Raw genomic sequence first — 15,508 nt, 5'->3', positions numbered from 1 at the left:
CTTTACAATTTTAAAATACATTCTTTTATGCTAAGAAAGTTGATAATTTTCCCGGAAGTTAAAAAAAGAAATATAGGAAAAATAGAGGAGGTCCAGGAACATGTTGGAGATAAAAGTACCAAGTGCAATTCGACGCATTCTGTACAGAAGGGTCAGCAAAGGGGGGGATTTTTCATCAGATAAAAGCTGGAAGAAGTGGTGGGAGCCAGGCAGTTTTACATACATGCAGTATATACATACAGTATATTTTACTGGATTTAATTTTGGAACACTGTTGTATGGATTTCTAAGAATAGACTACATTTTAGACTTGGTATAGCTCGACTGCAAAGTGGTGTATGGCAAACCACCAAAATAAAGAGAATTAGTAAACTTTGGGATAAAACGCTGTGTTCATTGTACCAACATTTTGTCATGAATATGCATCATGTCTGTCTGCCTACCTGATCTCCATGTGTTCATTAGAGGCAGATCCTGTTCTGGTTTCCCTTCTTATCACTTCCTCTTCCTGTATGGCTCCACCCTAGTCCATCCCAGGAAGCCTATATTAACCTTTGCTCTACAGGTCTGCAGTGCTGTTCAACAGTGTTCCAATGCTCAGTTCCTGTCTGCAGTGTATTGCTAGTTCCTGGTTGCAGAGTGCTACGATCATCTTCCGTGTACCGTTTTGGCTTGTCCCCGACTTCCCTGTCTGCCTGTGCCCCTGACTATTTGCATGTTCCACGGTTATCCTTGTCTGCCTCTTGCCCTGACCTCGGCCTGCCCATCACCACTGTTTGTTCTGCTGGCTGCTTCCCCCTTCTCCCTGCGGAGTGTGACCTGAGGAATCCCGGGAACGCGACCTGGACCCAGTTGCGGCCAAGACCATCCCTACCACTAAGGGCTCTGGTGAATACAAAACTGGGTCTTAGACTCCGCGCCCTGGGTGATCTTGGGTCACGCTTCCTCCCTGCCAGCAGTAGTCGGCTATAGGGTTCACTTCCCTGCGGTGCATCCCTGACCCCTACAGGGTGCACTTGTCACCTGGCCACAGGTGACCTGACACATTTCCATCCCATCACTAGGATAACTCATAAAAAACTTGGAAGAGACTTGCTGCTTTTTTTCTAACCTGTCTGAGAGAAGATGGCAGATGTCTACCATGACTGATACTTTTGCTTTGTCTAGTCTAAATGCACTTTATGTTTATTTATGATTCTGAACGAAGAGAACAGAGGGCAGCCTTATGTATAATAGCCACATACCTTAATAAAAACTTTTTATATCCAACAGAATAAAGTTAAATATAATTTTTTATTTTTGGGAGATAATGAAACATGCAAAAACCTTCTGTTTTAAGAAAGCTCTACTGTACTATGTCCCTTCCTATGATCACCATAATGGTTATACTTGTTCATTGGGTACCAAACTCTGCTTTATAGAAGCTATGGTTTATAGTACATACACTGAACTGGTGATGGCCAAAAAGCTTAAAACCGCTATTGTATATGCAGTTTGGAATACACGACTTTATAATATTTGGCTATATTTGCACTATACACCAGTGGTTCTGGATGTGCATTTAGCCATTGATGCACACAGATTTGCTAGTCTCTGCCCACTGTCCTGAAAATATTTTTTGGAAATGGAATGGGAGATGTGAATACCCTTTCTTCCAAGAAGGTTTTTTTTTTTTTTTATCAATTTCTTACTAATATTAATGGTTACTTATTCAACTTAACCTTCTAATAAAAATGATTATCCAGGCTTTTTTTTAAAACTACTGTTATTGCAACAGAACACATTTCTGAAGTGGAGTTGTTACCATTGCACGTTAGAAAATTAAAATGAACATATTTTCTAAGAGTAAGTTAAAGAAGATGCTTTTGTTATACAGCACAATATGTTATACAGTATGTAGCCCACATAGTTATTTGAATAAAAACATTTGCAGACATTTTGTTTTTAATTCATCATGAAATATTGTAAATTGTAAAAAACTAAAGTGAAGCTAGATTAGCAAGTATTACAGAAAGATGGCTCGCTGCTCATAACTGGCCGGGGAGAACATTTACTGCCTATATGAACATATTTCATGCAAGGCTGGACTAAATTAACATGACAAATTATTATGATCCGTTTGGTCTTGCTCTGCTTGGAGCACAAAACCGTATTAACCCCTAGATATCCCTACTGCGCAATAAAAAATAAAATTTTGCACATGTGGGACTAAAATGCCTCCAAACATCAAATTCTAATAACCGCAAAAATGTATACAACTCCAATTACTAAAATATATAAATATCTTTTATTGATAAAAGAAAAATAAATACAATTATTATACGCCTAAAACTAAACTCTGGGCTTATGAAATATTAGTAAGCCCTGGCGCATATCATAGATGCTGTTGGTATGCATGCATTTTGTATACTTTGCGGTGGAGCACTTATATGAGGAGTATCTGAGGCACCTTTAAGAGCAGGAGCACAGTGATTGGAACTTTCTTCAGCAAGATTCAGGATTTATTTATTTTTTTTAACTGTGCAATATCCATTAATTATTCTTATAAATAACATTTTTCTCACCTTTGGGGTCTCAAGTATATTTGGATATTTTTTTTTCCTTTGTTCACATGCAATCATCACATGTGTTAGCGCCCTACTTTTCATTGGTTTGCTAAACTTCACGCTTACTGAACATTATAGATAAGAGTACATAATTGTGCTAGTATGTCTTTTAGAATTCAGCTTCCACAGATAATTATATTAGCACTGTAAAGAGCCTAAGCAAATGTTCTCTGAATCCTAGAATTGACCATACATGATTTGAAATTCAGCTGGTTCAGCGGCCTGTTGTAAAATTTCTTCACGATCAGCTCAGTCGGATATATCCCGTGGCGCTGGTCAATGTAAGTTTCCCCACTGTCAGAACACAAAAGCACAGCGGGAGTGATTCCCCCACCCACATTGAGTGGATAGGGGAACTTTTTTTAATTTAACCTGCGGCTTGTGTGGGCTGCCTTGGACCATTCTAACTTTTAGGCTTTAAATACATCAGCAGACTCCAGCCCTCCAGTATTGAGGACCAGCAAAGGACTACCACTTTCACTTTCCATATAATGGTCAACTTTACCGTTATCCATTATTTATTTGGCCACACCCCCTTTTTTGAATAATTGATTAGTACAGGCAACTACAAAACACCGCCCAAACCCTCCAATTATAGAGCACCACGCCAATGCATGCTAGGAGATTTGTTCCACAGGTGGGCATCTGCATGTGGGCCCAAAGCACAACATATGGCAAACTTCTGTTGTCAAACAAAAAGGACCATTGCTAACCTCTCCTTTGAGAAAGGTTAGTTCCCTGGCTATCATGCTGATGCTTTAACTTCAGTGCTTTGCGAGTTTCTGATCTGGAACAAATATAGAGATCAGTAATACATAGACTATTTGTAGCAACTAGCTGACTATACCGTTTGTGGACCACATCCCTAATACATAGAGTAAAAGCAGGTTCCTCAGATTGGGACTTTAAAAGGACCAAAAAACCTGTTCCACCTGGCAGACACAAACAGCCACACCATTCCATCTTAGGTAGAAGATCAATAGGGCCCATCTAGCCATCAGGTTGATCCATTGAATATCTCATAACCTTTGATGGTTTGGATGTTTGGATCCTAGAAACACAATCTACTCTACACCAACCTGATCCGGGTTTATGGGGAACAAGCACCATATCTCCATTTGAGTCACTGTCAATATATACCACAAACACTGTAGTGGGACTACTTCATCCTATATGGATCATTGGCTGTCGCCATCTCCCTGGTGTGATGCCTGTGTGCTGCTCTGATGGACATAGCTCTCTCTTCACTATTGAGTTATGATCTATCTTTGTATGGGTGGAGCATTAACACTTGAGATATAAGCTACAGATTTGGAACTCGTAAGCCCTCTGTCCCTGAAGAAGATCTGCATTTTGTGTTTTTGAAACGCGTTGGACGTTCCGTCTGTCTGACAGGTTTTGGGCTTTCTTTTTAGCCGTTTCCATTTCTGTTGCCAATATATTTGTTGCTTTTATTTCCACTCCTATGTTGTTGATTGTTATCAATGTTCAATAAATCTGTATATTTTTACTACACATGCTTGAAATTTCCGACAACAAATGTTTGATGGGAACGTGTGTAGGCTCAATTGGACATTTGCTGTCGGAATTACCGACAACAAAAATTTGAGAGCTGGATCTCAAATTTTCCGACAACAAAATTCATTCTCGTAAATTCCGAGCGTGTGGAAACAATTCCGACGCACAAAAATTCCACGCTCTAAATCAAGTACTAAACGGAAGCGCTCCGTCTGGTAAAATGAGCATTCGTAATGGAGATAGCACATTTGTCACGCTGCAAATGTTTTAATCTTTTAATGCAGCACATTCTTTTCTTCTTTATAATGCTAGAACGATGCAGTTGTTTTGCTGCAGAGTTCTGACAAACTGATTTATTTATTATTCTCGTGATCTCCTGAATAATCTTTTTCTTTTTTTAAGCCAGATCTCCATAATAATGTTTTGAATTTTTTTTTATAGTGATCTTTTTTTTATTTTTTTTATTTAAGATCTCCTGGTTTTTTTATTTAAAACAAATAATAATTCTAGTGCTCTCCATAATATTTTTTTTTTTCGTTTTGTATGTCAAGTTACCACAACAGCATTATTATCTTGTATTTTTTAACCTCAAGGAGGTTGGTTGATGTTGATGTCCCTTGTTAATTTTAACATTGTATTTTTGAAATGTGCCTGCCTTTTTGAAGTAAAACACAAAGGCAAGTATTTGTAAAAAAATAGACATTTATAAGGGGTCATAACAAAATAAAGAGGAAGGCAACGCTGGATAAACTGGTAAAATTGGCAACGCCTTTGTACCCCAGCGAACACATCAACTATTTGACAGACAAAATTGGTAGCCTGAGGAGTACATATAATAGGGAGCACAATCTGGTCCAGGACTCCGAGAGATCGGGAACAGCAGCAGATGACATATAAACGTGAATCGTCTCTCACCAAACTTCTACAAACATGAGATTAGCAGAAGGAGCCCAAAGGGTGGCGCACGTGGTATTAAACTTCCATTTTATAGTGCCATCATATGTGTTATACGTCACTGCGCTCATGCGGTCAGAATTTCCGACAGTTGTGCGACCGTGTGTATGCAAGACACGTTTGAGCCAACATCCATCGTAAAAAAATCCATGGTTTTGTTGTCGGAATGTCTGATCGTGTACGCAGCATAATACGGTTTGTGGTGGTCTGTTTAAAGTCCCAATTTAAATATAGAGATCAGCAATGTTGACACTGAATTGCAGCATGCTTGTTTCACATTTGTGAATGAAAAATATTGTAATATTGTTAACAGACAAAGAGCAGACAGCCAGCACTTGTAAACGTGGGCCAACACCTATACGTTTCTTGTGACAGTACCTTAAAGGCACTACAAACTCTACATGGACTTCTCTACCTTTGTATTGTGTTTCACTTGGTCCCTCACTGAAGTTTCTCCAAACTTGAAAAAGTAAATGTTAAAGGACTCTGCCTGCTTCAAAGTTTTTTGCTTTTCTTTTTTTTATATATATTTTATCAAGCACAGAACAGATGCTCACTTTCAATATAATATGGCAATCTCGCTTACTAGGTTTATCACATGTATCTCAATTAGAAGTGGTTGAATGAATGACCAAGTTGAGCATGGCACAATAACAGAGGACAAGAAAGAAAATTACAGTTGATATCTAAACCTCAATCCATGTGACAGTATAGCAGTCTTCAAATGGAACTTTATGTAAACAACAAAAATGGGAAAACAGGCAGGATTTTAAATGCAGAAGTGACATGCTTTGTCTTTTCTGCATTAAAACTACTTACCTGCCTCTCCACCCCTGTACAGTGAGCTGCTAACACGCAGCTCACTGTGAAAGTTTAGTAATGCTGAAGCTGACTGAACTCCCAAGTGATGTCATATCGGCCTGGCTAATGAAAACAGCCGTCAATCGATACCCGGGAGCCGCCACTCAAAGATGTAGGCGGCCACCAATGAGCTCCAGGAAGCTGCATCACTGGATTGAAGGACAAATTTTCCTACCCCCAGTTGCTAAACCGTCGAAAGAAATTCGGTCCCAGCCATCCACATGCTCAGCGTCTGAATGCTAGGTTGGCTAAATTGCTAGCACTCCAACTGCTGCCTTTTCAGCTGGTAGACTCTGCCCCCTTTACAAATTTGTGGAATGTGCGGTACCTCAGTGGCAGGTTCATAAACGCCATTTTTTTCTCGGAAGACCATTCCGGCTCTCTACTGGCATGTAGAAGGCAATGTCTTGGCCTTGTTGGACAGGGTGGTCAGCGGTAAGGTGCATATTACCGCTGACTCATGGTCCAGCAGGCATGGACAGGGACGTTACCTTTCTTTCATGGGGTACTGGGTAACTCTGCTGGCAGCTGGGAGAATGCAGGACAGAGTGCAGTATTGTTGAAGCTTGTTCTGCCACCACACCACCAAAATGCTAGTAGTGGTGATTCTGCCACAGCGCTCTCCTCCACCTCCTCCTCTATTTCTTCTTCTATGGCATCTTCCTCTGACGATTTGTCCTGTGAACCAACGGTGCTCAAGGGGCTACGCAAGCACTCAGGCAAAAAGATGCCATGCAGTGCTTGAGTTGATCTGCTTAGGGGACAGGAGCCACACATTGGCAGAGATTCTGTCAGCTCTGCAGGGACAGTCTCAGAGGTGGTTGACGCCACGCTAGCTTCAGCCAGGAATGGTTTGTTTGTGACAATGCCACCAACCTCCTCTCTGCCCTCTGACAGGGACACTTGACCCATGTTACCTGTTTGGCTCATGTCCTTAATTTGGTAGTGCAGCAGTTCTTGTGCAGGTACCCGGGCTTACAGGATCTCCTGAGGCAGGCCAGGAAAGTCTTTGGGCATTTCCGCCAGACATATAATGGCAGTGCTCGGCTGACTGACCTTCAAAAGGAATGCAACCTGCCCAACAACCGCCTCATCTGTGACATGCCCACCAGGTGGAACTCAACATTGACAATGCTGCAGCGGCTGCACACATAGCAGAGAGTCATCAATGAGTACTTGTGTGAGTATGGCACCAGGACAGGGTCAGGGGAGCTTGTTTTTTTTTGCCACGTCAGTGGCTACTAATCAAGGATTCATGCACTGTCCTGCCACCATTTGAGTAGGCCACGAGGATGGTGAGCAGTGACAGTGTATGCATCAGTGATACTGTCCCTCTTGTCTTCCTGTTGGAGCACATGCTGCATGGAATAATGGACAGGGCACTTGAGGCAGAACAGAGGGAGGAAGAGGACTTCCTTACCTGTCAAGGCCCCCTTTATCCAAACAGTATTCCTGTGGGCCCGCCGATCACACAGGAAAAGGAGGAGGAGGAGAGGGAAGGATGAGGATTGTGTCAGCATGTAGGTGGAGCATAGCTCTCAGCATCAGCTGCAGTCTTCAAGGGATCGTTTTCAGTCCCCAGAAACCCATGGACTTGTACATGGCTGGGAGGAGGTGGCTGCGGATCATGTCATCCTTGGTGACCCAGAGGACTCCGGATTGAATGCCTCAGCAAACCTACGCTGCAAGGCCTCCCTGATCCTGCAAAGCCTGTGAAAGGACCCTCGGATTCGTGGTATCAAGGAGAGGGATCATTACTGGCTAGCAACCCTTCTTGATCCACGTTACAAGGGAAAGGTTGTGGAACTTATCCAGCCTTCGCAGAGGGAGCAGAGGATGAAATATCTTCGGAAGGCCTTGCAGAAAGGTTTGTGCAATGTGTTTCCAGAGCCTGGGAGGTTACAATTTCCTGGTGCTCCTGGACAACGTGTTGCTGAGGCTTCGGTCAGTCACAGAAGGAGCGGTGGAGAAGGTGGCCGTCTGACCGATGCGTTCAGACAATTCTTTAGTCCGCAGCCCCAAGGTCTGATCGGTTCCAGCAACCATCTCCAGTGTCCGATTTACATGGTGTAGGAATACCTAGGGGCAAGATCAGATTTGGAGACCTTTCCAACCAAAAATCCACTGGGTTACTGAGTCTTGAGGATGGATCACTGGCCAGAGCTTGCACAATATGCAATTGAGCTACTGGCCTGTCCTGCTTCCAGCGTTCTTTCTGAACGCACATTCAGTGCTGCTGGAGGCTTTGTAACCGATCACAGAGTGTGCGCCTGTCCACAGACTCAGTTGATCAGCTCACCTTCATAAAAATGAATCAGTCTTGAATCACCAGCTACCAAGCACCTGATGTTGATGTAACCGAATAATGTTTCTATGAACGTGAGATCCCTTGAAGACTGCCTATACTGATGCTGAGTGACTATCCTGTTATGCTGAGTGACTATCCTATTCCTGCTCAATGTTCATGTTGTTAGCTTCTAAAAACATTTTTGTTTCAGGGCACCCCCACCAGTGCCTAAGCCCAATTTTTCTGCCCCTGTTTAACAGGGGCGTGTAATTACAGTTTTTTTCTGTAATATTTGACAACAGGGCTCGTTCCTACGCTCAACAAGAGTATCTGTGAGGGGTTGCAGTGTTGTGGCACCACCACCAGTGCCTAAGGCCCAATTTTTCTGCCCCTGTTTAACAGGGGTGTGCAATTACAATTCTTGATATAATATTTCACAGCAGGGCCAGTTCCAGCACCCACCAAGAGTAATTGTGAGGGCTTACAGTGTTCTGGTACCACCAACACCTAAGGCCCAATTTTCAAACATCCGACTTACAAACGACACCTACTTACAAATGGAGGGAGACAACAGGAAGTGAGACTTCATCTACCCCTAGGAAGGGAAATTCTCTCCTGTAAGAGTTAATATGGGAAAAAGGTGTCTCCACTGATGCTTTATCACCAATCCTTGTTTCCCTAATAACCCCAAATTACAGATTCAACTTAAGAACAAACCTACAGTCCCTTTCTTGCTTGGACTGCCTGTATACTGCTGTTCAGAGTATATAGGGCCCGGGGGCCCCACACCTTTTCTTTTTTTAATTTCGGTGCAGGGTTCTCCTTAATATCCATACAAGACCCAAAGGGCCTGGTAATGGGCTGGGGGGGGGGGGGGGGTACTCCCGCCGTTTTTAATAATAATTTTCGACCATATTGCCGGGACCCGAGATTACATTACAGCCGCAAGCCGTTTTAAATTACTTTTATTCCTTTAGAAAAGTCATTTTGTGCAGGGACTGATCTAAACATGGGAAACACGCCCTACTTTACAGGCATACTATAGACACACCCCCAGGTACGATATTTAAAGGAATATTTCACTTTTTTTTTCACTTTAATTGCTTGCCGACCAGCCGCCGCAGTTTTACGGCGGCAGGTCGACTCTGCTGGGCGAGATCACGTAGATCTATGTAATTTCTCCCATTAGCCAATAGGGGCGCGCGCCCCCCGCTCGCTCCTGACTCCCGCGCACGTGCCCGGTGGTCGCGATCACCCGCAATCGCTCGTTACAGAGCGAGAATCGGGAGCTGTGTGTGTAAACACACAGCTCCTGGTCCTGTCAGGGGAGAAATGCCTGACCGTCTGTTCATACAATGTATAAACAGAAAACAGTCATTTCCCCTAGTGAATCCACCCCCCCTACAGTTGGAACACACCCAGGGAACATACTTAACCCCTTCCCTGCCCCCTAGTGTTAACCCCTTACCTGCCAGTGGCATTTTTATAGTAATCAATGCATTTTTATAGCACTGGTCGCTATAAAAATGCCAATGGTCCCAAAAATGTGTCAAAAGTGTCCGAAGTGTCCGCCATAATGTCGTAGTACCGAAAAAAAAATCGCTGATCACCGCCATTACTAGTAAAAAAAAAAATATTAATATAAATGCCATAAAACTACCCCCTATTTTGTAAACGCTATAACTTTTGCACAAACCAATCAATAAACGCTTATTGCGATTTTTTTTGCGAAAAATATGTAGACGAATACGTATCGGCCTAAACTGAGGAAAAAAAATCGTTTTTTTTATATATTTTTGGGGGATATTTATTATGGTAAAAAGTAAAAAATATTATTTTTTTTCAAAATTGTCGCTCTATTTTTGTTTATAGCGCAAAAACTAAAAACCGCAGAGGTGATCAAATACCACCAAAAGAAAGCTTTTTTTGCATTGATACACGTGAACTTTCGGTCCGTTTGCATGTTGTGCCGCAAACCGAACCGGGGGGGGGGGGGGTGTTTGGCTCATCCCTATTAGGAAGGTGAATCAGACCTCAACAACTGTTTCCACACAGAAAGCAAGGGTCCTAATTTGTAGCTGCTAGCAGGGAATGCTAAATATGGTGCATCTGTGCATAGCAACCAATCATCTTCCAGGTTTTGTTTTGTCAAAACTTAATTGAATAAGCTTACGTTAGAAGCTGATTGGCTAACATGCACAGCTGCACTAGATTTTGCACTCTTCAGTTTTAGTAAATCAACCCTCATGTGTAGTAACCAGGTTACTGCGTAGGGCACATAGGAAACAGTTTTCTATGTGCCACATGCATACCACAATGTTGTGTACATGTGCGTTAAAATGCTAACATCTACATTTTAATGGTAAACAATGCACGTGCATATAAATGTAATGCAATTGAATGTAAAGATATAAAAAATGCATTGTTAGTATTTTGACCCTTACAGGGATCTTTTATTTCACAATGGATGACAACGTGCATTAACCGCTTCAGCCCTGGAAGATTTTACCCCCTTCCTGAACAGAGCACTTTTTACAATTTGGCACTGCGTCGCTTTAACTGTGATGCTGTACCCAAACAAAATACATTTTTTTCCCAAAAATAGAGCTATCTTTTGGTGGTATTTGATCACCTCTGTGGTTATTATTTTTTGCGCTGTAAACAAAAGAACAGCAACAATTTTGAAAAAAACACAATGGGGGTTATTTACCAAAGGCAAATCCACTTTGCACTGCAAGTGCACTTGAAAGTGCAGTCACTGTAGATCTATGGGGGACATGCAAGGAAAATAAAAAACAGCATTTTAGCTTGCACATGATTAGATGATAAAATCAGCAGAGCTTTCCCTCATTTCAGATCTTCCCCTCAGATCTACAGCGACTGCTCTTCCAAGTGCACTTGCAGTGCAAAGTGGATTTGCCTTTCGAAAATAACCCCCAATATCTTTTCCTTTTTGCTATAATAAATATGCCAATTTCTTTTTAAAAATTTTTTTCTCAGTTTAGGACTATATGTATTCTTCTAAAAAAAAAAATCGCAATAAGTGTATATTGATTGGTTTGCACAAAAGTTATAGCGTCTACAAAATAGGGGATAGAATTATGGCATTTTTTTTTTTTTTTCTAGCAATGGCGGTGATCTGTGTTTTTTATCGGGACTGCGACATTATGGCGGACACATTTTTGGGACAAATTTTTGGGACAAATTTTTGGGACCATTAACAATTTTACAGCGAACAGTGCTATAAAAATTCTCTGATTACAGTAAAAATGTCACTGGCAGTGAAGGAGTTAACACTAGGGGGCGATCAAGGGGTTAATTGTGTTCCCTAAATGTGTTCTAACTGAAGGGGGCATGGGACTTACTAGGGGAAATGACAGAACACTGTTCATACTTTGTATGAACAACGATCAGGCATTTCTCAACCTGAAAGAACCGGGAGCTGTGTGTTTACACACACAGCTCCCAAATCTCGCTCTGTCATCAACGATCGCGGGTGCGCCGCTAGTGGCCACAAGGCGAAGCGACGTGACATAACGTTGTTTTGCCCAGCCGAGCCACGTTGCCACACAAAAACTGCATGAGCTGTTTGGAAAGTGGTTAAAATGCTACAAAACACATTAGATGGGCGCTGGTGAGGATGCATTAGATGGGCGCCGGTGAGGATGCATTAGATGGGAGCTGGTAAGGATGCATTAGATGGGCGCTGGTAAGGATGCATTAGATGGGCGCTTCATTAAAACGGTAGGGTATACATGAGCAGGGCAAAGGGGGTGGAGCCAGGGGGGCGGCAAAATGAGGTTTTGCCTAGGGTTTTAAAAATTCTTGCACCAGCCCTGCATGGTGGGATTTTGGAAAAGGTTCCTGTACTACTTTGGTGCAATTCCAGCACAATTTTGGTCTCATAGTATATGCAAACTACATCTAAGTTATTCAAGTCGCACTGAAAATCTGATCGAAATTGGATTGCAGCAATGTGAACCTTGCCTAAATACGGTGTCTGTTCTTAGGCTCCTGCCATTATGCACTGGTGGCATTTGGTAATTCCTTTTTATCACAGTAAGTGGACTGATGGACAAAAATAAACTTTTCATTTTTGCTATATCCCAATGATCTCATGATCAAATCTACAATTTGACAGATACTGACCTTCAGATGAAATACTGTTGGTATTGCACTGATGATATCGTTGGGAAAAATGAGCCAAAATTCTCTCTCTCTCTTGCGTCTCACCCATAAGAGCCAACTCCTTCAAAAACATCCTAGGAAGTAAAAAAAAGAGACTGCATTATAGTCCCACAATGCACTATTTAAATATTAGGAATCAACTGTGAAAGGAGGAAATATAGTTAGAAATTTAATAGGTTTGGTCTGGTCGGCTGTGTAACCTGCTGGCATCTTATATTTCTAGGGGGCTCCAGTGGTATGATCTAGCTATGATTATATCCACCATGAATATTTGGGTGTTTTCACTTTTTTCTTGCTTTCTTCACAACATATATATTATAAAAAAATACAAAATACAACAGACAGGTTGGGATCCCTAGCTAGGTCTACAGCAGCAATGCAGTTTGGCTCTCACACCTGTTTACCCCTTATGGACCAGAGCAATTTTCTAATTTCTGCTATGAGCCTATTTATTCAGCGATAATTTTGTCATTACTTAACATAATGTAATACATACATTGTTTTTTTTTAATATTCTGTATTTCATTATATAAACAGTTATAGACCGATACACATGATAAAAGTCACATTCCAATATCTAAGTTCCTTATTTCATCAAATCTATACATTTATTCTCTATATCCCCAAACCCTCCCAAAAACAATAAAATAAAAAACGAACCCCCCTCCCCCTAAATCTCCATCAAATTCCTCAAACCTCCAGATTCTTTCAACTCCGCCCATTTTCCCCATATATTCCAATACTCCAATAATCTCTAATGAATCCTCTACTGTATGAATTGTTTACTCTATGGCTCTCACTGCTTCAACCCTTACTGCCCACTCCATCATGGGTTCTCCATAGACTCCGGATCAAACTTTTAGCTGCGTTTAAATGGAATGGGGCTAGGGAATTCTTATATTGGGGGACCGTTTTCCTCGTATCATGGAAATACACATTCCCACTAGCCGTTCTGAATCCATTCTCCCGTTATTTGGTGGATCACTGCTAAAATTCCCTCCCAATAAGGTTGTATCTTTGTACATTCCCACCACAGATGCGCAAAGGTCCCCAGAGCATCACAGCTCCTCCAGCAAGTTGGGGGTCCTATTGCCCCGAACCTATGTGCCCTCTGTATGGGACATGTACCATCTCACCAGGCGTTAATAGCACATTTCTACTGTCTTTGTATCGCCTGAGGAAAAACAGGCTGTTCTTAAAGCGGAGGTTCGCCAATTTTTATATTTTTTAAAGTCGGCAGCTACAAATACTGCAGCTGCTGACTTTTAAAATGAGGACACTTACCTGTCCAGCGCGCCCGTGATCGGCACCCAAAGCCGATCTCTCGCTCGGGACTCAGATGCTGCCACTGCCATCTTCGGTAAGGGAATCAGGTTCCCTACAGTGCATGCGTGATCTGAATGGTCCCTGCTGTCTTCTGGGACATGTGTGTCTCCCAGAAGACAGTGGGGGGGGCACCGGACGTGGCGTAGATACCCGCAGATAATACGGCTATCGATGCCTGGAAGTGGGTGCAAATACCTGTCTTTGATCTTATTAAGCACTGGTATATAATTAGCCCCAAACATAGTCCCCGGAGATGTGGTCAGTTTTATTCCCAAGTACCCCAATCCTTCCTTACACCACAAAAAGGGGAATTTAGGTTGAATTTCCCCCGCTGGTCCTCCCTTGGAATAGTAATATTCAATATCTCAGCTTTGGACATATTTATTTTAAAGTTGGTCAGTTTTCTGGATCGCCTCAACTCCTCTAATATAATTGAGATTGTTATTCTAGGGTTAGAGACATAGAAATGCAGATCATCCACGTACTCTATACTCCCTTTCCCCTACTCTTATCCTTCTAAGGTCCGGATTTTTACGAATTGCAGCTAATAGGGGTTCCAATGCAGCATTGGAGAGAAGGGGCATAGCTGTCTTGTCCCATTAAATAGTTCACCTCCTAAATACCTCCCCCTCTCCTCTCATTGTAAGTCCATTGCCTGCTGCCTAGAGCTTATGTTGCCCCTGTGTTCTTCCTATCTCGGAAGGGGGGGGTGTAAGATCCAATTTGCTACACTATTGTTTTGGAGATCTGGGAATCTTAGTACTGCATTTCGACCATCCCTTTTCCCCTTAAGACATGCTGAAAATCCCCACTGATTTGACCCTTTCAATATCCGCATTTGTTCTGTCAGGGTTTAAGGCGTCTTCTTCTTGTAAGAAAAAATATATTAATGGGGGCGCTCAAAAAATTAATAATACAAAAACATTTGATTATTTAGTGATATAAATACCAGCCTGCCCACACCATCTGAATTACTAAAAAGTGTGAACCTTTTTTTTTTGACAGCTGTTTCGTTATGCACATCATCAGGAAGCGCTTTCTGATGACGTGCATAACGAAACAGCTGTCGAGGCGCAACTAGGTCACATGATTACATCACCTCCGGTCCCCCTGGTTCACCGCCGTCACAGGTGGAACGCACGCCAGGCATCTCCATTATGAGACTTTGTGTACTCAGCCATAGTAACTGCTATCCAGCCTCAGTGCCGGGTTCGAGGCACCTACAAATGTAAGCGGCCACTTGACATGTTATTTGAATTTTAAACTTTTTTATTAAATGGGATTACACTATGTTCGGTCTATCTTGTTATTTGCATATCCTGATTTGAGCCTGCCAGTGTATGAGAAGTTCTGATCTTGTCTGCATCAATTCTCTCTATCTGCCATCATCCAATATAACAAGCACATTAGACCTCTTTTTTTAATTAAAAGGGCCAATGTGTTTTGGTAAGCTGCCATCCTTACCTTGAGAACTTTTGGGTGTCGTTTATTGTTTGCAACTGTGGTGAAGGTGAATGTAGCAAGTCACTTTAAGTTTTGGATTGGTTCCCTCAATGGATGTTTTTCAAGAAAACCACCACCAAGATTGTCATTATTATTGTGTTTATGCACACATTTCTTTTTAAAGGAACACTAAAGGCAGAATTTTTTTTTTAAATAACAAACATGTTATACTTACCTCCGCTGTGCAGATCGTTTTGCACGGAGTGGCCCCGAATCCTGTCTTCTGGGGTCCCTCGGCGGCTGTCTCGGCTCCTCCTCGCAAATG

At 42.1% G+C, this 15,508-nt stretch overlaps 1 protein-coding gene across 1 annotated transcript in view; it reads right to left on the bottom strand.

Moving 5' to 3' along the window:
* PSD (pleckstrin and Sec7 domain containing) overlaps positions 1 to 15,508 on the bottom strand; it is a 371,343-nt gene that overhangs the window by 195,580 nt on the left and 160,255 nt on the right. The window contains exon 8 of the mRNA XM_040362362.1: positions 12,376 to 12,488. Within this exon, the coding sequence (XP_040218296.1) occupies positions 12,376 to 12,488 (113 nt within the window). The remainder of the gene's footprint in view (positions 1 to 12,375; positions 12,489 to 15,508) is intronic.

The sequence above is a fragment of the Rana temporaria genome, chromosome 8 (assembly GCF_905171775.1).
Source record: "Rana temporaria chromosome 8, aRanTem1.1, whole genome shotgun sequence".
NCBI classification, from domain to species: domain Eukaryota; kingdom Metazoa; phylum Chordata; class Amphibia; order Anura; family Ranidae; genus Rana; species Rana temporaria.
Note: the sequence above shows the minus strand (reverse complement) of the source record. Positions and strands in the feature narration are given on the sequence as shown.